At 38.6% G+C, this 21632-nt stretch overlaps 2 protein-coding genes across 4 annotated transcripts; both read left to right on the top strand.

Annotated features, from left to right (window-relative positions):
- The first annotated feature begins 3069 nt into the window (after nucleotides 1-3069).
- On the top strand, nucleotides 3070-5075 carry si:dkey-30e9.6 (uncharacterized protein LOC564083 homolog). Its single transcript, XM_047361826.1, has 5 exons — nucleotides 3070-3246; nucleotides 3369-3490; nucleotides 3636-3709; nucleotides 3782-3923; nucleotides 4352-5075. Exons 1-5 carry the CDS (start codon nucleotides 3070-3072, stop codon nucleotides 4434-4436), a joined length of 600 nt encoding a protein of 199 aa, XP_047217782.1. The 3' UTR covers nucleotides 4437-5075.
- A 7011-nt stretch (nucleotides 5076-12086) lies between these two features.
- arl4aa (ADP-ribosylation factor-like 4aa) lies at nucleotides 12087-16677 on the top strand. Of its 3 annotated transcripts, none has more exons than XM_047362176.1 (3): nucleotides 12088-12326; nucleotides 12696-13059; nucleotides 15227-16677. In XM_047362176.1, the coding sequence occupies exon 3, from the start codon at nucleotides 15327-15329 to the stop codon at nucleotides 15927-15929; it is 603 nt and encodes a 200-aa protein (XP_047218132.1). In that variant the 5' UTR covers nucleotides 12088-12326; nucleotides 12696-13059; nucleotides 15227-15326; the 3' UTR covers nucleotides 15930-16677. The 3 variants fall into 3 exon arrangements, with proteins under 3 accessions (XP_047218134.1, XP_047218132.1, XP_047218133.1); XM_047362177.1 differs by having other exon boundaries at nucleotides 12714-13059; XM_047362178.1 differs by lacking the exon at nucleotides 12696-13059 and having other exon boundaries at nucleotides 12087-12326.
- Nucleotides 16678-21632: the final 4955 nt, after the last annotated feature.

The following is a 21632-nucleotide window of genomic DNA, read 5'->3' on the forward strand; positions in this document are numbered from 1 at the left end:
TCATGATTAAATAATAAAATAAAAGTTAGATATTTTACCATTTTAGGTTTAGTAAACAGCACATAAATCTGGTAAGCAATGCACTCAAAATGCTGGAAAAACGTACACCATATGAGAAGTTCAGTCAGTAAAGTTTCATGTTGTAGTGTGTAGACAGCAAATAGCTCGCTCTGTCCTTGACTTTATAGCAGAAATCTGGAAGAAACATAATCTCTGCAGACCATGGCTGGGCTCACCTCCTAAAACTTGCTGTAAATGTAACCCTTCACTGATGTTGGGCAGTTAAAACAATAAAGTAGATTACTTTAATGGTATTTGGCCAGCACACAAAATTGTATTTCTCTCAGTGTGATCTCAGTGTGTACAACGCTTACAGGCTTGTACTTTCCATAGTTCAATGTTGAGCCTGAATTAATAATTAAGAGGCATTAAAATATATGCAAACTGTCTTGTCCTCATATAGAATTATAACAACAACAAAAAAACACTTCATACTATTGTGCTTTAAACAGCCAGCCCAGTGTATAAGGACACTTTGTGGCAGCTTAAAGCCCATTGATGGCCAAAAGAGAAATTAAATTCAGTCACAACTGGTAAAAAAGGCACATTTAATTCTTGAATTCTAATTCTATCCAATTCTAGAATTGTGCCACTCAAGGTGGCAGCCGGTTGGAGTAGCTCTGTTACATTTCATTCTGATTAATTCATTTTAAGAACTCAAATTCCTGTTGTGGTGGAAAAAACATGATTGTTTTTGGACGATTATCCTCTCCGGTATCAGATGCTGTGCAGCTGGAAGGGGTTTTTTGATACTTTTTTACTTTTGGATACTTGTTTTGATGCGTCACCATGGCGACAGGGTAGTTTTTGTTTCAACTGGGAGCAGCTCCTTAATATCTCAACAGCTCAAATAATACTTCAACTACAACTCCAAATCCCTGCTGAGTTGAAAAGAAGGTGCAGTGGATGCAGAAAAGGAGCAAAGGGAAGAGAGAGGAGGAGGAAGTTCAAACCATCTCTTCCATCGATTCGAATGGGGGAACAAGTTGGATGAACTCCAAACCCTACAAAGGACCTAGGCAGGCAGAGTATCGGGAATGCAGTATTATGTGTTTTACTGAGACATGGCTGCAGGATCATATCCCTGACTCCAGCGTCTCTCTGCCTGGCTTTCTGACCATATGAGCAGACAGAGATTTAAAGAGGAGCGGCAAACGCAAAGGAGGTGGACTGGCAGTACCTGTGAACAAAAGATGATGGACGGATTGCTGTGAAGTGTCGTCTCTGCAGTCAAGGTATTGAACTGTTAGCAGTAAGTTTTTGTCCTCATTATTTACCCACAGAGTTCACTAGTGTGATTTTGGCAATAGTTTACGTTCCACCTTTAGCTATTGCGATCAGGTCACACTTAAGATGCTAATATTCTAAAGCAAACCTTTGTAGTTTGTAAACTTATTGCTAATTAGCTATCATTTGCTGGAAATTGTTGAAATTAATATCTAATGTTATTGCTTTCATCTGTATACACGTTTCTTATCAAATCTGTGGGAAGAGTAGTCATCTTGCAAAGTTGGGCAAGACACTTAACCCCAAGTTGCCTGCCACTTTGCAATTGGTGTATGAATATGTGCAGGTTTGTGAGTGTGATTGGGTGCATGTGGCCCTCGCATAAAGTGCTTTGGGTGGTCAGTATGACAAGAAAAGCAATATATAAATTCAGTCCATGTAACATTTAAAGTAGTTGTAGAAATTAAGAACAAACTATTTAAAACTTTAACATCAGCAGATAAAAAAAACAATTTAACAAACCCCAAAATTACTTTAATTCACTAATTTGGTAAAGGACAAACGGCCCTGAAGGTAATATGATCTCTGGTAATTCTTTCTTGGTGTTAAGCATTTTATGAAATCAAGAAAACTTTATAGAATTGCAAAGTAAAGTTACGCTTTATACAGAGTTCTCTTCATTTTAGAAAACATTGATAAAAAGTGATTGTCAAGTAAACTTTTCACATAGTTTAATTCAGTTTAATTTGTTGTTTGCTCACTAGTTAATTGCAAAACAATTTTTGTAAATGCACTTGGGCACCTGAATGTGTAGGATTTTCTTTCATATGCTGCCCTCCGGTGGTTATTTAGGCACAACACACATTTATCTTTGTATACAAATTGAGGAAGATCTTTTAAGAGATTTCATAGCTTTTCATGTAGTGCCATGTGATTTAAAAAAAAGAAACATGACAGTTCTGGTTGTAAATAAGTCATATGTATAAACCTATGTAATATTGCTTGTTTCCTTGATCAACCTTTGACAAACTACATAATGTGTTTATTTGTTTTGTAAAATTAGAACTGAAATGTCTTAAAAACAGTTTTCCACAACTTACCAGTACTTAGAAATAGACTTTATTTACAAAAGAATTTGCCCCATTGTTTTTTCTTTAGTGCACATGTTTAGTTTGTTCTATTATATTTTAACATTGGGAATTAAAATAAAACATACATCTAGGTGGTAAGGAATGGAGGATCTTACATTCACAATCAAATAAAACAAAAATATCCTAAAAAATAAATATATATTTTCAAATTGCGAGTTCCATGCAAAATAGATTTTTTTCCAACAGCTTCATGTGAAGGTAGAAGTGAACACTGGGTGAGCTCCAAGTTTACTTCAACCGAAGAATATTCTTGAAATCAGAAAAACTGGTCCAAATGCTAATTTTACTAAAGGGTATCAGTTGGGAGTGTAGCGGATATCAAGTGCCAAAGGACAGATTTTTATGTGCTGTTGCTAAGTTCCTGGCATTTTGTTTAGCCCAGTCTCTTGCCGAGCTAAGCCCATTTAAGCCCCATTCTTTTGTTAACAAGGTTAAAGCCTTTTGTAACTAAGCAGCACTTTTTATGAGTCCCACTTTCACTTTTGTTCTCAAATGAATACCCTCCAACATCACCACGCTCAAACTCTGTGGATTTAAATTTCAATTAGTTTCCTTCTTCAAATTTAAGGTAAACATTTATAAAATGGCTATACAAGATTTGCTACATCAAATGTCTTCTATAACATTTGAAATGAAAAATACGTTCTCTGCAAGTCAGGACCTCTTGTCAACAAGACGCAAAGCTCTTAAGCTGCCAGAAACTGGGAGTCAACGCGCAGTTTTCAGCATCAAACCAACAGATTTCTCAATGAAGCTTTACAGCCATCTGACCATTTCTCAGAAGAACAAAAAGACTCTTTCAGATGCAGTAAACTTTATAAAACAAAGAGGAGAAGTGGGATTTTTCCACCAAACATCATAAATCAGAGTCCGAAGAAGACAGACGCTCAAGAGTTCAACACATCACACAGACGTCCTGATGCTCTTCAGTCTCAGCTGATGTTTGTAAGGATGGGAAAGTTTCCTTCTGATCCGAAGAGAAACCCCAAACCTCAAAACTTTACACCGATGAGTTTCAAGAAATACAACGTATTTTCCAATGTATTTCCAATGTATTTAAGGCCTCTTCCAGAATGAAAGCACTAATATAAGACAGGTCTTTGGGTTACACACTTGTAGTTCTTTGGTTTCAACACAAGGTGATGATATTTTGAAAAATATGAACCTATATGCTTAACTCTCCACAGCTCGATGAAGACCTTCAGGAATTAAAACTGCGTTTCAGAGAGATCCAGGCAACCTGAATTTTAAACTAAAGCATTTAGACTCCTGTAGGTGTATTCATGTGATCCGCTTTGTCATTATTTAGACGTGTCAATAACTTGCAGCATATTTTTCCTTAGTGCGGACCAGCAGATCAGAACTGAACCCAAGTTTCAGGCACATGAAGACACAACCGGACACCTATAAACCAGCAGAGCCTAAATGGGGTCCGAAACTCTGTCTTCCTCCCCTGCCTTGGCCTCCAAAATCCGCTTCTTTTACTGTCAGTATTTATACTTTATGTTTGAATGAATTTGGGATCATTTGGATTTGCAGGAATGATATCTGAAAGCAGACCGAACAACATGCAGTGGTGACCTCATAAAACATAATGTACTGTTACAGATTTAACAGCAACACATGAAATGTCTTCTACCCTAATCAACTGGGAAGAACAGGTTTATACCAGAGGACACTGTAACCAGATAGCACTGACTATTTTTCCCGTTGTTGAAGTACATTGTGTTGTTGATGTTGACCTCATATGTTTAATATTCATCATGCATTGTAAGCACATAAGAGAACAGCATTGTTCTCTTTGAGGTTTTAAACGAATGAATAACATCTTTCTTTGAACATATGAACAACAGAGACATGTTTACCTCTTTAAAACAGCTTTAGCCTTAACCAATGATGAACACTTCTCCACACAGACACAGAAGAAGAGGAGCATACAGCACATTTTTAGACCGTGTTGAGAAGAAAGTTGGTGAATTCTGGAAAAATGAACACTAAAGTTTTTCTTTTTAAAGTAATTTTCAAAGTATATGTTAAGAAAGGCATCTAAGAAAAATCAACGGTCCTTGAAAATACATTGTCATCCTGCATTTTTTTGTATTTCAGTTTAAGAGAAAAGATATAGCAAAGCATTAAGTCTTTGTTGGATCTTTGATATAGTTCATCACCTCGCCTAAATTCTTCTTGGACCTCAGCGAGTTCTGTGTTTAAATAAACCAGAACATGCCATGTAACCGCCCATATGGGGTTCCACAGGGTTCTGTTTTAGAGCCAATCCTGTTCTTGTTCTATATGCTACCTCTACCACAAACTATTAGAGAATATTAAGACATCTCTCATCACATTTATGAGCATGATGTTCAATAATGTTTTTTTCAAGGTTGGAATTTTCAGTCTTGCCATACTTACTAAAATCCTAGTTGGTAAACAGCCATTAAAGATGCAGCAGGCTCTCCACCCCACTCTTGGATAAAATATGTCTGAAAAGCATTAAAGAAATGATTTCATTGGAGTAGCATAATTTCAAACCAAACCTTTTAAACCAAACCGGGCCTGGATGGTGGCGCAGTTGGCAGCACTTTTGCCTTGCAGCAAGAAGATCCTGGGTTTGACTCCTGGCCAGGGAGACACGTGAATGAGTGTGTCTGTGTTGCCCCTGTGATGGACTGGTGACCTGTCCAGCTTTACCCCTCTTCCCCCCATAGACTGCTGGATATAGACACCAGCTTCCCTGCGACCCACTATGGAAGAAGCGGTAGAAAGTTTTAAAATTTTAACCATAAATTTTAAAATTCAACCTACATTTCTATCATATATTGTGATAGCAAATTCTGTTTTTTTTTTCATGAGTCTTATTTGAACCAATTTCATGACTTTATTGTGAAGCTCTTTCATTTCATACGTGAAAAGTGCTTTACAAAAAAATCTAATTAATAGAGCAGATTACTTTAATACTAAGCTGGGAAACTGATTTTTGTCAACATCATACAGTTTGAGAAGTCTAAAATTTTAATTTTAATTTTACTTTTATCTGAGCACCTCTAAACAAAGCTTTAAAATGAACACAGATGCAGCACAACTTGTGTAGGGAAATCTTTGACTATTCAAACTCTGGTAATACTCAGTGGAAATAAGTTTCAGGTTGCTTTCTGACCAGTTTGTTTCTTCTTCAAGTGCATAGATTAAATTCAATAACCTGATTTATATATTTATATATATTTATATGCTTGGCATCGTATGTAGAACTACACTGTGCGCTTCAGAAATATTTCTTTTCATATATACTTTGAAATTACTTAATTTGGTCCTACTTTTACAAACCAATTTCTTTATACTGCTATAGTTGATGACATCTACTACCATAGTGCATGTTTCTACATGGAGGTTTTAGGGAAAAACCAAAAAGACTGAAAAGTTTAAAGTGCATCATAAAGTGGAAATGGCCGGCCTGAAGTGGCGGTTTCCTACAACATTCACTTACTACGAGATGGGGAACTGAATTCACAGCTGTTCACAGCTGTTCATTCGCCACACAAAGAATTACAAACCCGTGAATCCATCACTTGCTTGAAGCATGTCTGAAATAGCTCCATGTATGTGTTTAAAGGGTCGTCTGTGACTATGCACATAACTGACTGGCTATATATAAAATAAGAGTCTCGGTTACTGCAGAACACCGCTTGAGCTTTATGCTGCCATGTGTGCATCTTTAAAATCCTTCATAAATATAGAAACTCTGAGCAATGATAACAAAGGTTTTATTGTCATTTATCACTGATGTGGACACTAGCTTTAGGCCAAATCAGAACAACAAAACTGAAACAAAAACTATTTTAAAAATCAATAAAATTTACAAAACTGCTGATAACAGCTTAGGAAATTCTTTATTGATCATTGAGCCCTTTTTGTCATAGAAGCTCTGGCATGTTTGGCAACCCGGGCAAACCCTCTTTATCTCTCTGACACAAATAGATAAGCCATATCAAGAGGAGAAACCTGTTGTTAACAAGCTTATGCAACATCGGCTTTGTCCTGTGTTGGGTAGCGTAATACAGTCATAATGCTTTTTAATGCAGAAATACCCTTGTTGTCTGTAGGTTTGTTAAATCGATTCTTAGGGAAGAAATCTTCTCAACTTGCACTTAATCCATCTTTGTATTTGCTTGTAAAATATGTAAGAACAAAATAATGAATTTATTGCTTTTCTCATGTATAGCACACATCTAATAAATACAGTTGGTCATATAACTCAAAATAACTGTATTACTTGCACAGTCATGTCATAATAAATGGAATTAGTACTAGAAAATAAAAAATAGATTTCCAAATGATGCTATTGGTCTATAAAGCACTACGTAGTCTGCATTTTCATACCCAATTGGACCTCCTCAGGTCTTCAGAGATCTGTGTTCCCAGGACCAGAACTAAAGGTTCTAAACAGCATTTAACGTCTATGCTCCTCAGCTGAGAAATGTAAACCTACAACCTGAAATATGCACTAACTGTTGGTTCCTATAAAGCACTGAAAACATTTTGGTTGACTGCAGCTTTCGATCTGACTTATTAAACGCTTGAAAGATTTGTTTCTTTTATGTCTTTATTATCTGTATTTTATCATCTTTTTCTTTTATACAATGCTTGTATGCTTTGCTGTGTCCTGTCTGACTTTCCTTTAATGGTACATGTAGCATTTTGGATTATCCTTGTGTATAAATGAAGTTATATAAATAAACTTGCCTTGGAAAGAACACTGAATTGTACATAACTGATATGAATTGGATCGGTTGTGAACTCTAAAGTATCTTGGGGTGGTTTTTGTTGTTATTAGGCACAATATAAATGAAAGATTTGTATTAAACTGAGTTTAAGCCATCCTCTGTTAAAATACCACGGCAGCTATAGAGGATGGCAAAATTAAGAGCAAAATAACTGAACAAAAATTAAAAAAGTCCACATTTGTTATGTTAGATAATATTTAACAGGTAGCAAGATATCCACAGTCATGATTAAATGAACATGAACCCTTTTTCAGCTCTAGCTTTTACTTGTTAGTACATAAAACTCACAACACACACTCCACACAATCACTAATTATTAAACATAAATAAAACCAAAATGGAGAAGCTGTGTAGAACAACAAACAGTTGTTTTCTTTATGACTTTCATTCTTTTTCATTGTTGTGGAATAACCCTGGCCCACTCTTCCTTATGCATCATTGCTTCTCTGCTTGCAAGACCCAGTTTGGGCCAATCTTCAGCTGTCAGACAGATGGCCTCACATTTGACAGTAGATTAATTTGGTATACAGAGATCAGGGTGCACTCAGTGACTGCAAGCTGTCGGGGTCCAGTTGCTGAGAAACAAATAAAGAATCATCACCTCTCCACCACCATACTTGAAAGTGGAAAGGAGATTTTTGAACTATCTCGCTTTCTTTGGTTTTCAAGAAACACAGTGCTGTGAATTATGACCAAACAGCTTAACTACCGTTTTATATGTCTGAAGGACATCGTTCCAGAAGTCTCGAGGTTTATTCAGATGCAAGATTGCAAATCTAAATTGTGCTGCCATATTCATTTCAGAGAGAAGAGGCCTTCTCCTTTCAACCCTTCCAAACAAGATATACTTCAGTCTTCTAATTCTATGGCCATGAACTTAAACATTTTATATGCTAATTCATGTCTATAGATTCTAATTTGGAGCTCTTGGATTTCTTTTGTGATTTCTCTTTGCAAAGCCTAACGCTGGGATGAATTTGGCGAGATGTCCACTGGTGGGAAGATGGGCATCTTAAATGTTTTACACAGTTCATATAGTTAAAAATTGGCATCCGTATGCTCCAGAGCAGCAAACTGCTAAAAACCCTACTTTTGTAGAGTTGATCAGTAGGAACACCTGGCATCCCTCTTAAATACTGTAGATATAGGAGGGGTGTGCTTCATTTTCACACATAACTTTTCCACTTTAGTGGCTTTTGTTTTATGAAAAATGACAGTGTGGGATATGTGTTTTTGTACATCAGAGGTTAGATTTCAATTACTCCTATGGTCCTCATATTCCGTATACACCCATGTCCTCTGGGTCATAATGACCCGGCTTCAATAAACCCCCAATATAATGCAGCTTCATAGAATATTAAACACCAAATATATTTTGCCTGAAGGAACAACTTGCCATTTACCACAAATTGAGTGAATTTCCAAACTTCTCCTCTTCACATGGCAAAAAGACCGCATTTATTCAAGAGATAGCTCTTGCTTCTATAACAGTTATTTGTATTATTTTCGTATAGGTGGTGAGCAATATTTGTATTGTATTTCTATTTAGTAAAGTAGGATAAATATGCATCAAGTAGTTTTTAATGCATTTGTATTCCTCCCCATCTTCTTCTGATACCTCCTGCTCTCCTGAATCAGAGTGGTCTTGCTGGTCATTTGAAGAAATCTTTTCTAGAACCTGTTCAACAGTGAAACTGACACTCATGGCTGCAGCAGAGAGGATTCAGGATACTGTCATCTGCAGCACCTTTATAGGCTCTGAGCAGCCTCAAAGACTATCAGTATTGTTACATTTCGTTTACGAGAACCTGTACTGTCCCGCACTGCTTTCAGGGGCTCTTTGCCCTCTGTAGGATGGGAAACAGCACACATACTGACCAGGTGGCATTATTGTTACATTTCAATCATGAGATTCTGTACATTCCCGCATTTCTAGACACCCTCATCTATAGTGCCACCCCCTTGGCTGCCAAATCCAGGAGGTGTACAGGCAGTGTATTCTGCTGAAGGAGACCAGGTCTTGTCATGTTTTTGTCGGCCACTAATAAATCTTACACAGAACTAAAGCATTTTCACATCTTTGTGGTGTGTAATATTTATACCTTTATTCGTACATCTTACCTGGGAATATGAATGAAGGTAATATTTTAGTTTTTCTAATGCTGGAGTCAATCTAGGAAAAGTCATCAAGTTTCAAGATGAAAAGATCCAATTTTATTTTATTTTTTTTCTGTGCTTTTAAACTTGGTTTTGGGTCATTATGACCCAAAGGCAACAGGAGGGTTTTAAGAACCTGGTGAAGGCCAAATTGATTCGGTTATGCCTCGATATGTAAACCCCTGGGATTTATTTTTTATTATCATGACTGTAATGAAAATAAATAATAGGAAAAATAATACCTTCAGAAATATTCACATTCGCGCCTCAAATCATCTCCTCCACATCCCATTCAGGAACAAATTCCTCCCATAAAGTAACCAACCCCCTACCTTCAGATCCTCCGCCTGCACTAAAGATCTCCGAGAAAGATGTAAACAGGCTCTTTCAGCTCATGAAAACAAAGAAAGCTGGAGGACCTGATTACGTCTCCCCATCATGCCTGAAAACCTGTGCAAATCAACTCGCTCTGATCTTCACCCGGATCTTCAACAAGTCACTGGAGACGTGTGAGGTCCCCTCCTACCTCAAACGATCCACCATCATCCCAGTGCCCAAGAAACCCACCATCGTAGGATTAAATGACTACAGGCCTGTAGCCCTGACGTCTGTGGTCATGAAATCCTTTGAGCGGCTGGTGTTGAAGCACCTGAAAGACATCACAGGCCCCCTGCTGGACCCCCTGCAATTTGCTTATCGAGCAAACAGGTCGGCAGATGATGCTGTTAACTTAGGTCTACACTTCATCCTGCAACACCTCGACCACCCAGGGACGTACGCCAGGATCCTGTTTATAGACTTCAGCTTGGCCTTCAACACCATCATACCAGACATCCTCCACCAGAAGCTCACCCAGCTCAACGTCCCAGCCTCCACCTGTCAGTGGATCAACAGCTTCCTGACAGACCGACAGCAGCAGGAGAGACTGGGGAGCATCTTCTCCCGCAGCAGATCAATAAGTACTGGTGCCTCCCAGGGGTGTGTTCTATCCCCACTCCTCTTACCGTGTACACAGATGACTGCACCTCAGCGGACTCGTCCGTGAAACTCCTGAAGTTTGCAGACGACACCACTGTCATTGGTCTGATCCAGGACGGTGATGAGTCTGCATACAGACAGGAGGTGGTTCGGCTGATACACTGGTGTTGTCAGAACTACCTGGAACTCAACCCACTCAAGACTGTGGAAATGGTGGTGGACTTTCAGAGAACACCACCCCCATACACCCCCCTCACCATCCTCAACAACACCGTGTCAGCTGTGGATCACTTCAGGTTCCTAGGAACCACCATCTCTGAGGACCTGAGATGGTCTTCACACATAGACACTGTTCAGAAGAAGGCCCAGCAGAGACTGTACTTCCTGAGGCAATTCAAGAAGTTCAACCTTCCACAGGAGCTGCTGGTCATCTTCTACACTGCCATCATTCAGTCTGTCCTGTCTTCATCCATCTCAGTGTGGTTTGGCTCATCCACAAAACAGGACAGGTCCAGACTGCAACGAATAATCAGGACTGCAGAGAGAATAATCAGGGCTGACCTTCCCTCCATCCAGGCCTTATACAGGTCTAGGGTCAAGAAAAGAACTGCAAAAATTTCTGCAGACCCCACACACCCTGCACATAAACTGTTTAGAGTTTTACCCTCAGGCCGCCGCTACAGAGCACTGTTCACTAAAACCAGCCGCCACAGAGACAGTTTCTTCCCCCAGGCTGTTTCTCTGTTGAACATTCAATAGAGTACAGAACAACAGCATACAGATGTTGCAAATGCACCTTTTTATTTATATATGTGTATATTTTTATATTGTATATATGTATATTCTGTAATGCAAAAACAAAAACCAGAGAGCAAAGTGTATCGGAGTCAAATTCCTTGTTTGTATGTACGAACTTGGCAATGAAGCTGATTCTGATTATTAAGGTGCATGGCTACACAGGTGGATCTCAATAAATAGGATTTTATTTTTTATATTTTTTATACACACACACACACTACCGGTCAACAGTTTTAGAACGCCTTTCTCGTTTAATTGTTTTCTTTATGTTTATGACTATTTACATTATATGTAGATTCTCTACAGGACTGAAAACATCAAAACTGTGAATAAACACATATGCAACTATGCAGAAAACAAAAAATTTTGAAGGAACTTTAAATATGTCATACTTTAGATTCCTTAAAGTAGCCGCCCTTTGCTGTGATGACTGAAGTATTAACCTTTGGCCGTCTCTCAATGAACCTCTGGGAAGTTCTTTCAAGACTCTTTTCAGGTGACCCTCATGAAGCTCATGGAGAGAATTCCAAGACAGCAAAGCAGTAATCAAAGAAAACGGTGGCTATTTTGAAGAATCTGAAAAATAAAAATGTTTAGTTATTTCACACTTTTTGTTTACTATATAATTCCATTTGTGTTCATTCCCAGTTGTGTTGCCTTTGGTGAGAATCTACAATTTAAATAGTCATGAAAATAAAGAGACCCATTAAGTGAGAAAGTGTAAAACTGAACGGTAGTGTTAACCGTTCAAAGGCCACTTGAAAATGCCCCAACTTTATAAATTTGTAAGTTAAAGCTACATTTTGAGGTGTGATGAAGCCTCATCTTATCCTCCACCTCTCCTAGCGCCGCATGTGGACCAGATGGTATAACCCTTAGCTTGTGCAGTTCTTATATTATGTGTGGAAGAAAGGAGACGCAGATGCAGCTTATGTAAGCCGGTGGCGAGTAGCCAGGTACTGTTTTGTTGTCTGTAGGGCTTCAGGGAGTGTGGCGCTGTTTCCTGCTCTCTGACCAATCATTTTAAACAAAAACATGCGGGGATAAGCGGGGCGGCGCTGTTCCTCCGAACAACACGCAGAATTTGGCTTCTCCCCTCACTAGCCACAGCTTCTCACACACATGCAGACAAAGCTAAGCAGGAAAAACACGAAGAGTCTCCACGCTAAACCCAACGGTAGGTCTTCTCTCACGCGGCAGCTAGCTTAACTGTCCGGTAGCATTCTGCGTTTGACATCTTTTTATTTTTTTTTTGTCTGAAACGTTTACAAAACACCCCAATATGTTGACTTGAATGTCGTGAATGAATATATTTTAGCAATCTTGTGGCCATGGTTACATTTTTATCAACATTAATATAAAGAGTGGCACATTATCAGGAGATATGTTTCAGTTAAAAATATTTAAACAACATAATGAATGATCCTTTTATCATGAGCTACACTCACTCGTTTGTCTTTAAATGGCGTTAAACAGTAACAGGCTTCGTATTTTGTTGGAAAAGTCTTAAAACTGGGCTTGGTGTGCCACGCATTCTGGGCAACAGGTGATCTCTTATTCCCAGACGGAGAACGTGAGTGGCAGCTGTTTTAGCTAATCAGCGGATGGAAAGAGGAACACAGGAGCCAATCAGATTTGTCCGCAGTGCCGGTGTGGGTGTTACTCAAAGCCCGACAGGATACACAAGCAGCAGCAGCAGTGTCATCAGCCGTAGATGCACACGGGGCACGTAGGAGAATCATCCGGACAGGGTGGTGTTTTGCTGCTGTTAGGAGTGTTTTTTTTCCGCCTTCGTTGCTCTGAAATTAAGAGGAAGTACGCCGACGTTTGCTCTTGTAGACGAGGGAAGAATCACATCTCAGTTCGGACAGGATTGGATTAAATGTTTTCGCCACACAGGACACTGAGCGGTAAGGGATTGCTACATCACAATAAAAAAGCTTTTCATTTTTTTGTGAATTTCCTGTAATCCGGGGTATGTTATGTACACATGTAAGTCTAATGACACCGAGATTTGTTACGAATTGTACAGAACATTTCCAAACAAACGGCAGGTGGTAACTTCATAGTTTCACCTTAAACATATTACAAGGACGAAGTGAACTAATTACACTGAGATTTATGTCATTTTATTACGATTAATGTTTGTTACAGCATTCCAAACAGGCAGGGAAATAAACAACATTTAGTAAAAAATCTCACGTTACAATTTCTTTCCAACATACCTTTGTGTAATATTTGGCCTGGTTACAAATAAAAAAAATAATATTGTTTATTTAAAAATATTGGGTATCTAGGCTTTGTTGGGTAAAAAGACCTGCACTGTAAAATAAATGTAACAAATATGTGTTTGTGATATTGATGCTGGAGGGAGCTGCAAACAGCTCTGGGTCAAATGACTAACTATTTCATATTTCTTTATTGATCTTGTTATTTATTTCTGAATAAATTAGGAAGCTTCATAATCATAACAATGCTGAACCATTACATAGAATATTTTTTAATTCAATGAAAAAGGATTGTGCATTACTTTCAAAAGATTGTATACTGCAACATGTTATCATTGATTGTCGTACTGAACCCTGTTTGCTCCGGATAATTCTGATCAAATAAGACCGATTATGACCCCTGATCTAACCAAAATAACTGCCAGTGATCTCCTGCTGACATAAATCATTTTGTGGTCACATTTCCTTACAGTAGACATGAATAGATTGTGGGAAATTGCTTTGAATCAACAGATGTCGAAGCATGTAGGAACTGTCTGAAAAAGTTGGGTACAACAAGACCAAAAGTATGAGATGACGAAACATCGAAGGTCAACTTTAGGTTTCATTACTTGGCTCCTTGTGAAAAAGTTTGTTGGTTTCTGCCATATGCTTTACATCAGTGCTGTTAAGCACATTAATGTTACATTCCTATTGATACTGGATTTTCTAGTTGCAGCTTAAGAGCAGTGCTGCCCCCAACAGGCCAATTGCAGAAGTATAACGATATTCTATTGATATTGCAAATCCACCAATGTAGCTTATAAACTGATCATATTTACCCTCTACCTCATACGTTTACTGCTTTTCGCTAGTAGCGGGTGCTAATTTTCATCCATGTCCCTTATCTGGCTACTCAACATAGCATTTAGCTCAAATGTCTTCTGAGGATCTTTAAATCTACATCATTACTAATAAAACTTTTTTGCAATGTTGTTGAAAATCTTTGGTGATTCATGATTTTGAAAAGCAAACTCCAGTTTTGGAAGCCATCAACAGGCTCATTGTCCTATATTTCCTTTTTATGATATTGAAGAGATATTTAGGGAGAAGTATGTAAGCGATTACATTGTAAATAAAGATTTTGTGAAACTCTGGTCTGCCGATACCAGTGTTGGCTGATTCTGATTTCCCTTGAAGAACTGATATTACCAAGATTCAAAATAACATTTTCTACTTTCTAGTTAAATTGAAAATGTGTTCACAATGAAGTGTTTCTAGTTAAAAAAAAAAAAAAAAAAAGTTTTTCTCAAAAACCTCACCAGGTTAAACACCCGTCTGCACCAGTGGAGAACTTCTAATATAGTACATATTTCATCTTATTGGACGGAGCAATTTCTGTACAAAATATGATCTTTAAATAGCTTCTTAGATCTTTTTTACTTTATCTTTGTGTTTTTAAATGCCTCGCTGACACTAAATCTAGTTACATTGACTTATTTCCTCAGTCGCACCTTCACACCAAAGAGTCTTGTTTTGGGTGTGTTCAAAATCCATTTTTCTTTTTTTCTCCACCGAGCGAATCATTTGTCATGCTTTTCAAGTAAAATCTGACAAATTCGGTCACATGACCTTTTTTTTTTTTAATGCATCTCTATAATGAAGGCATGCTTGCTTGTTCTTGCTAGACTAGACATGCTTAGTTTCCCTGGCAAAATAAATACAATTAACAATATCAGAGTTCAGTGAAGTTGCAAATTTATTGTGATTTGTTTGTAAATGTTGCTTCTCCTCTCTGTTGTTGTTCAATGAAAATGAGTTTTTGAATTCTGTCGTTCGCACCAAAATAACACAAAAAATTTGTTTTTAGGTGATTCCTGCTGCCTTTTTGGGCTATAAGGACCTGTGAGGAATATTTCTGGTTATCCACCTGAAACCTTGTTCGATTTTGTTCTTCCCGATGTGGAACAATGGGGAATGGACTCTCTGAACAGCCGACGTTCTGCTCCAACATGTCGTTCTTCCAGTCCTTTCACATTGCCATTCTTGGACTAGATGCTGCTGGAAAGACAACAGTGCTGTATAGACTGCAGTTCAATGAGTTTGTGAACACAGTGCCCACCAAAGGTTTTAACTCGGAGAAGGTCAAAGTGTCCCTGGGGGCCAACCGAACTGCTAACTTCCACTTCTGGGATGTCGGTGGTCAGGAAAAGCTCCGCCCCCTGTGGAAGTCGTACACTCGGTGCACGGACGGCATCATATTCGTGGTGGACTCTGTAGACACGGAGCGTATGGAGGAGGCCAAGACTGAGCTGCATAAGATCACCAAGACCTCTGAGAACCAGGGAGTTCCTGTGCTGGTGGTGGCCAACAAGCAGGACTTGAGGCTCTCTCTGGGACTGGATGAAATTGAGAAGCTGCTGGCACTGAAGGAACTGGGCCCCACCACGCCCTGGCACCTACAGCCATCCTGTGCTATCATCGGGGAAGGACTCAGGGAGGGCCTGGACAAACTCTATGAGATGATCCAGAAAAGGAGAAAGATGCTTCGACAGCAGAAGAAAAAGAAATAAATTAATGATCAAATTGGATTTTCTGCTTTTTATTTTTTTATTTTTATGAAGGAACAAATTTTTCCCCTGGGTGGATTTCCAGTTCCACTGCAGGTTCTTTTTCACTGCGCTAAGTTTTCAGACCAGAAGTGAGCTTTATGATTCCTGGTCATAGTCGGATGTTAAAATGCTGTTGATCAGGAAGTGATGGTAAAGGATTGCAGTAGAAAGGGGTGAAGGTTTCAGGCATGTGTGGATGTGTTTTAAAGAGGAACTACGCAGCACTGAGGGTTTGGGGTCTGGAAGGGTGAGTGGAGGAGGTTAAAAGGATGCTACATGACTTCAAATGGCTGTTTTTTGTAACAATGTTACCAAAAATAATTCAAGGCTTTGACTAGCTGAAAGTCCATTTGGTGAATAACAGGTTTAAACAATGTTGCACATTAGAGGCAGTTGTATTTAATTGTTTAAAATTTTATATAGAGTTCATTTTTCCACACTGGATTCCTTTGTTGTTTTGTAAAAGAAAAGTATTATGAGTTATTACAGTATCATCTGATTGTTTGCTGTCTTCATCTAGTTTTTTTTGGAAAATGCACTTTAGATCATCACCTTTTCTGGAGTTTACAGATTAAAATGGATCATATTATGTTTGATTTCTATAGATATATTTGGACAGAAAATGCTAATGTACAGTGGTTTTTCCACACTGGCTGACATCAGACAATATATGTGTTATGTTTTGTTAAATAAAGTATGTTTCAAACAATGTTGCAGTTTTTGGTAATGCTTTAATCCAAGATTTGTTTGCTGCTAAACCCGAGCTTCAAGACCTTGGAATGTGTTGCCAGGGAAAGATGAAAAATGAAAACAGACGAGCAACTAAACCAGTTTCTGTAGAGGAGCGGCTGACGTTGTGGGAGAGGTTGTTCTGCAGCTCATTTACGTGACGCTTAAAAACAAAATGCATGCTCAGTCTGCTATAACCTTTGATGGTCACTTTGCAAATATGCCTTTTGTTTCATTTAATGCAGCCTGCGCAATAATTGCACTGACAGATGAACACACTCAAAAATGAGTGTCCGATTTAATGACTGCAGGAAACTTACCGCATGTCTAGCTGCTGGTTTTCAGTGAAAATAATCACAGACTGCAGTGGAAGAGGCTTCATATTAACCAAAACAAAATAAAATGCTGATGTGTTATGGCTGCTGTGGAGCTGAAAGGAACAGATGTTGAACTACAGTAGTAGTAGTTTGATCATTAATTTATTGAACTACATTGTGCAGAGTCTGCCCAACTTTTATTTTTGTAATGTAAGAAATAAGACTGAATAATTTCTAACCTTGTTAACCAAGGATACCTTGTGAAATTAATGTGTGTGTACACACTCCTAAACTAATACTTTGTTGCAGCAGGTTTTGATTTTATTACAACGCTTCTATGTACTAGCATGGCACCTCTTGACTTTGAAATACTTGCCCACTCTTTTTTCAATATTTTGTATTTGCGGCACTAGTGGCCTTTTATTTTTTTCTGAAAGTTGGCGGGCAGGAAATGGGGTGGAGAGAGGGGCAAGACATGCGGCAAACATCACCAGACTGGGAAAGCCTCGTTAAGGACCGAGGAATCCGTACATGAGTTGGGCGCTCTACCGCTGCGCCACAAGCCACGGTCTTGCTCAAAAAACTCCACTTTGGCCACATCTGTTCACAGCCTTCTGAAGAATTTCTACCGGATTCAGGCCTGGGCTCTGGTCTGGCATGTACGCAGTGGGTTGTTTTCTGTCCCAAAGATGAAGTTCCTTTTCATCCTCTGCTTTCAAGCACAAGCCTACTTCTCCTAAATCCAACCAACATGACTGTGGCCCCAGTTCCAGTGACAAAGCATGATCCAGCCACCCCCATGCATCACTATGGTTATTGTTGTGTTTAGGTAATGTGCGCTACTGTTTTTGATCAGACTGGTTCACAGATCTTATGCAGTTTGGTCTTGGCATCCTCCATGCACTCTGTGTCTACAGTCCACAATGAAAGCATTTTAGGCCACGTCAGATGTGGTTTTGCAGTTTGATCAGCTTTGGATGATCTCCATGGCTTTTACTAAAATCCAACTAAGAAATTGTCAGGAAAACTAAACTGTATTTAGGGGTTAATCAGAGGCACTTTAAATGATGACAAGTTTGTTCTTCTGTTTAACATTAGTTTAAATGTGATGGTAAATGCTGAACAGAGCCATTTACAGTTTTAAGAAAAGGTGCAGACCAATGCAACAAAAAAGATTTAAGTTTCTTCTAATTGAAGTGAACAGGTTGTTACCCAAATTAAAGATGCAAAAGGTTCTGAAATGATTTCCTTTTGTGCTATTTACATTACTGAAATCTGACATTTGTACAGGGCTGTTAGGGTGTTGTTAAAGTCTAGAGGCCAAACCCAGTGAAACAGGCTGGGACAGGAAACTGCGTAGAAGTCAGCATGTCTGAGTATTTTTGGATTACAGTTGGATATGCAGCTCTGTGCATTAACACCATTTGTTTTCCCATTCCTTTGAAATAATTAAGCCCAACAAAGCTGCTGCAGCAGCTGCGTTTCTAAAATAACACTGTGATGCAGACAGATAATTCACTGTAAATATCTGAGACAATTAAATGCTATGATTAAGATCTTAATTATGTGAAACTGTCTCTAAAGGGGATGGTTAAACTTCAACACAGTATGCCCTCCTATTTGATTATGCACTGGTGAGAGTCCTAAACATGAAAAATACCCTGACCCGGTGCATCTTACCCAACTTTTTTTCCAAGGCAGGAAACTTTTAAGAGCAAAAATATTCCCGCACTTTTCCCGATTCTGTTTCCCTCTCTCTGACCGCTACACCGGCTCTTTCCTTTCGTGTGTCCTGTCCTGCTTTGTACACAAGGTGCCCCAGCTCATTGGTTTTCTGCCAAAGCACTCACTGGGGGATCATTGTCAGAGAGCACAGTTCCTCCCCTGGGTTTTGTTTTTGCTGACATGGTTTAGTTTAATGCAGCTTAAATCACATTTTACTTACGTTTGATTGTCTTTCCTGACCTTTTACCCCCTCTTGTTATTCTTGAACAGTACAGGAAATGTTTCTTTAAGTAAATAAATCCCTCAACTTCAGGTTGTTTCTTTCTGAAGTGATATAAAAGGAGCACCATAATGTGCTTTTCAGAATTTCCTCACACCTTTTTACTGCAATTTTATTGAGTTATGTCACTTGTTCTCATAGTGAAAAGCCTGCGGCATAATTGACTTTGGCAGTTATTGTTTTCGGTTGCATTGCAGTACAACTCACTGCATTGAGTACAAAATGTTCTGATACAGAGTTGCAAGATGGGAGGAGCTTATGGGTCCTTCAGGTTTCTCAGAACCTTTAGAGTTTCCTCTTAAAGATATCTTGGTTGTGTTGCTCAGCATGGTCACACCCTTGAAACGGTTAAACATAGACACCCTTTATCAAGCAGTCCATCCTATATGTCACTGCTCATTTATTTACTTGTGTCTTTATTTTAAAGTTTGTTTATAGGAAACTAGGTTTGTTCCCCTTATTATAAATTAGGAAATGGTGGTAAAACCTATTAGCCCTCAGAGCCACAGCTTCTGTTGTTATTAAGAAAAGGTTAATAATAAACAGCCATTAAATCAGAATGCATTCTTGTTGCAGTTAAAGAAGAAAAACCCACACCGTAACATTTATGCATGACATTTATTTTCAACTACAGAGTTGTTGGTCTTTTGGGTTTCATGTTGATTTAAACTGCATTTAAAATAATAGTTGGCAAAGCTCTTGAATGTTTTTAGTTTGGATACATACAGATTTACTTTTGCCAGGATGCTAAAACACCACAATATTTCTATTTGGAGACCGTCTTGCGAAGACCTATCCAGCTGCTGTCAATTGAAAAAAACAACAACTCAATTTCAGTTCAATTCAATTCAGTTTATTTATATAGTAGCAATTCACAATACATGTCGTCTCAAGGCACATTACGAAGCCAATTCAGTCGAATCTTACAAATTCAAAGTCAAGTACATACATGCATTCCAACTGATCCTAATTATCAAACAGTGAGATCAAATTCCAATTGGTTAAAAAAGTTTTCTAATTAAAGGAAACCCAGCTGATTGCATCAAGTCAGTGACTTGCAACATTCACTCCTCCTGAATGTGCATGTAGCGACAGTAGGCAGTCGCTTACATTGACTTTGCAACAATCCCTCATACTGAGCATGCATGTAGCTACAGTGAAAAGGAAAACTCCCTTTTAACAGTAGGAAATCTCCAGCAGAACCAGGCTCATTGTGAGCGGCCATCTGCCACAACCAGCATTAATGCTGCAGTGCTGCAGATATGTGCCACTGCTACAGCATTTACTCCAATGATAAACCATTACTTAATCTCATGGAACACTATGCAAATGACCTGTCTGTGCTGATGACTATAACCTCATCTCAGGATGCTGAATGCTTGAAGGTAAAAGTGGAACTGATGGCTTTCCCTGCTTTCTGATTCATTTTTCTAATATTTGTTTGACCACATTGGAACACTCAGAGTATGTAAATGTCATCCATGGAAAATTCATGGTCAGTTCAGTCTGAAATATGTAAAAACAAAAACAAGATGTAAACATCCCAGCAAATGTAACGTAACCCAGTGTCATAGTTAAACACTGTGAATTTCACGCTGTTGATCCTAATACAAAAACACTATTCAAACCAGAAGGGCTTCAAAAATGACAAACACACACACACACACAGTACACAGATGTGACAGGATTTGATTTTCCACAAAATCTGCTTTATAATCAGACCAGAGTTAATAAATATTTTGTATTGGTAACCTTTGGATAGGTATATAGTTTCTCACACAGTAATTTGCCCTGTTAACATTGAAGTGGCTTTGATAAAACCTTGAGGCTAACCCATTTGGGGCTTTAAATCGAACTTCAAGTGAGATGAGAAATTAAAATGACCAATAATGGCTAAGAAATTAGGTCAAAATACAAGAACAAGTCCAGGAATCTGAAGGTGTTCCTGAGTATTAAAGCCTGTTTTCTCTCTAAACCCTTTGGATGGACATTTAATAGTACTCTCAGCTTCACTGCATGTTACCAAGTACAGACTAACAAAGACATGTATGAAATATCTTCTTCTGGAACCAGAGTTTGTGCACATATGGGACTATCCAAAAAACATGCTTGTAAAAGATGCAGACATCATTTTTTTAATGCATACCATGAGGATTTTGTTTTGCCTGCGTGTCCCTCTGCTCCTCATTTCCATATAAACCCGTCTCCAGGGGTTCTCTTAATCTGCTGGGTTTTCAGATTTTATCCCATCTTGTAAAAAGGGAACATTGCAGTATATGTGCACTTGAAGCGTGATTATTATGCAAGGTTATCATGATGGGATTCATTTTTTCCCTGCAGTCTATTGAGAGCTGGTGGCCTATTTACATGTGAATTCCTCCCGCAGCCCTGCTGAATGTAGAGGACGGGGCCACCTGCAAGGGGAGAGGGGGAGGACGAGGAGGGAGACACCAAAGAAGTGTACTCCTGTTTCTTTAGTGTGTGGAGGACGAGCCTCAGGCTACAGGAGGCAGCTCAAAGCAAAGCTCTGCTATAGTGAATACATGTGAAATAGGTTTAAATATATATTAAAAACTTTTAGTAGCAGTAACAGTAGTAACACACAGGTACTAC

The sequence above is a fragment of the Girardinichthys multiradiatus genome, chromosome 3, assembly GCF_021462225.1.
Source record: "Girardinichthys multiradiatus isolate DD_20200921_A chromosome 3, DD_fGirMul_XY1, whole genome shotgun sequence".
In the NCBI taxonomy this organism is placed as follows: domain Eukaryota; kingdom Metazoa; phylum Chordata; class Actinopteri; order Cyprinodontiformes; family Goodeidae; genus Girardinichthys; species Girardinichthys multiradiatus.

Excerpts from the sequence above, each read along its gene's own strand:
- si:dkey-30e9.6 (XM_047361826.1), top strand. The coding sequence starts at position 3,070 with ATGAAAAATACGTTCTCTGCAAGTCAGGACCTCTTGTCAACAAGACGC. Across the intron at positions 3,491-3,635 it reads TTTTCCAATGTATTTCCAAT|ACCTTCAGGAATTAAAACTG; the intron begins GTATTTAAGGCC and ends AGCTCGATGAAG. Across the intron at positions 3,710-3,781 it reads ACTAAAGCATTTAGACTCCT|TGCGGACCAGCAGATCAGAA; the intron begins GTAGGTGTATTC and ends ATTTTTCCTTAG.
- arl4aa (XM_047362178.1), top strand. The coding sequence starts at position 15,327 with ATGGGGAATGGACTCTCTGAACAGCCGACGTTCTGCTCCAACATGTCG.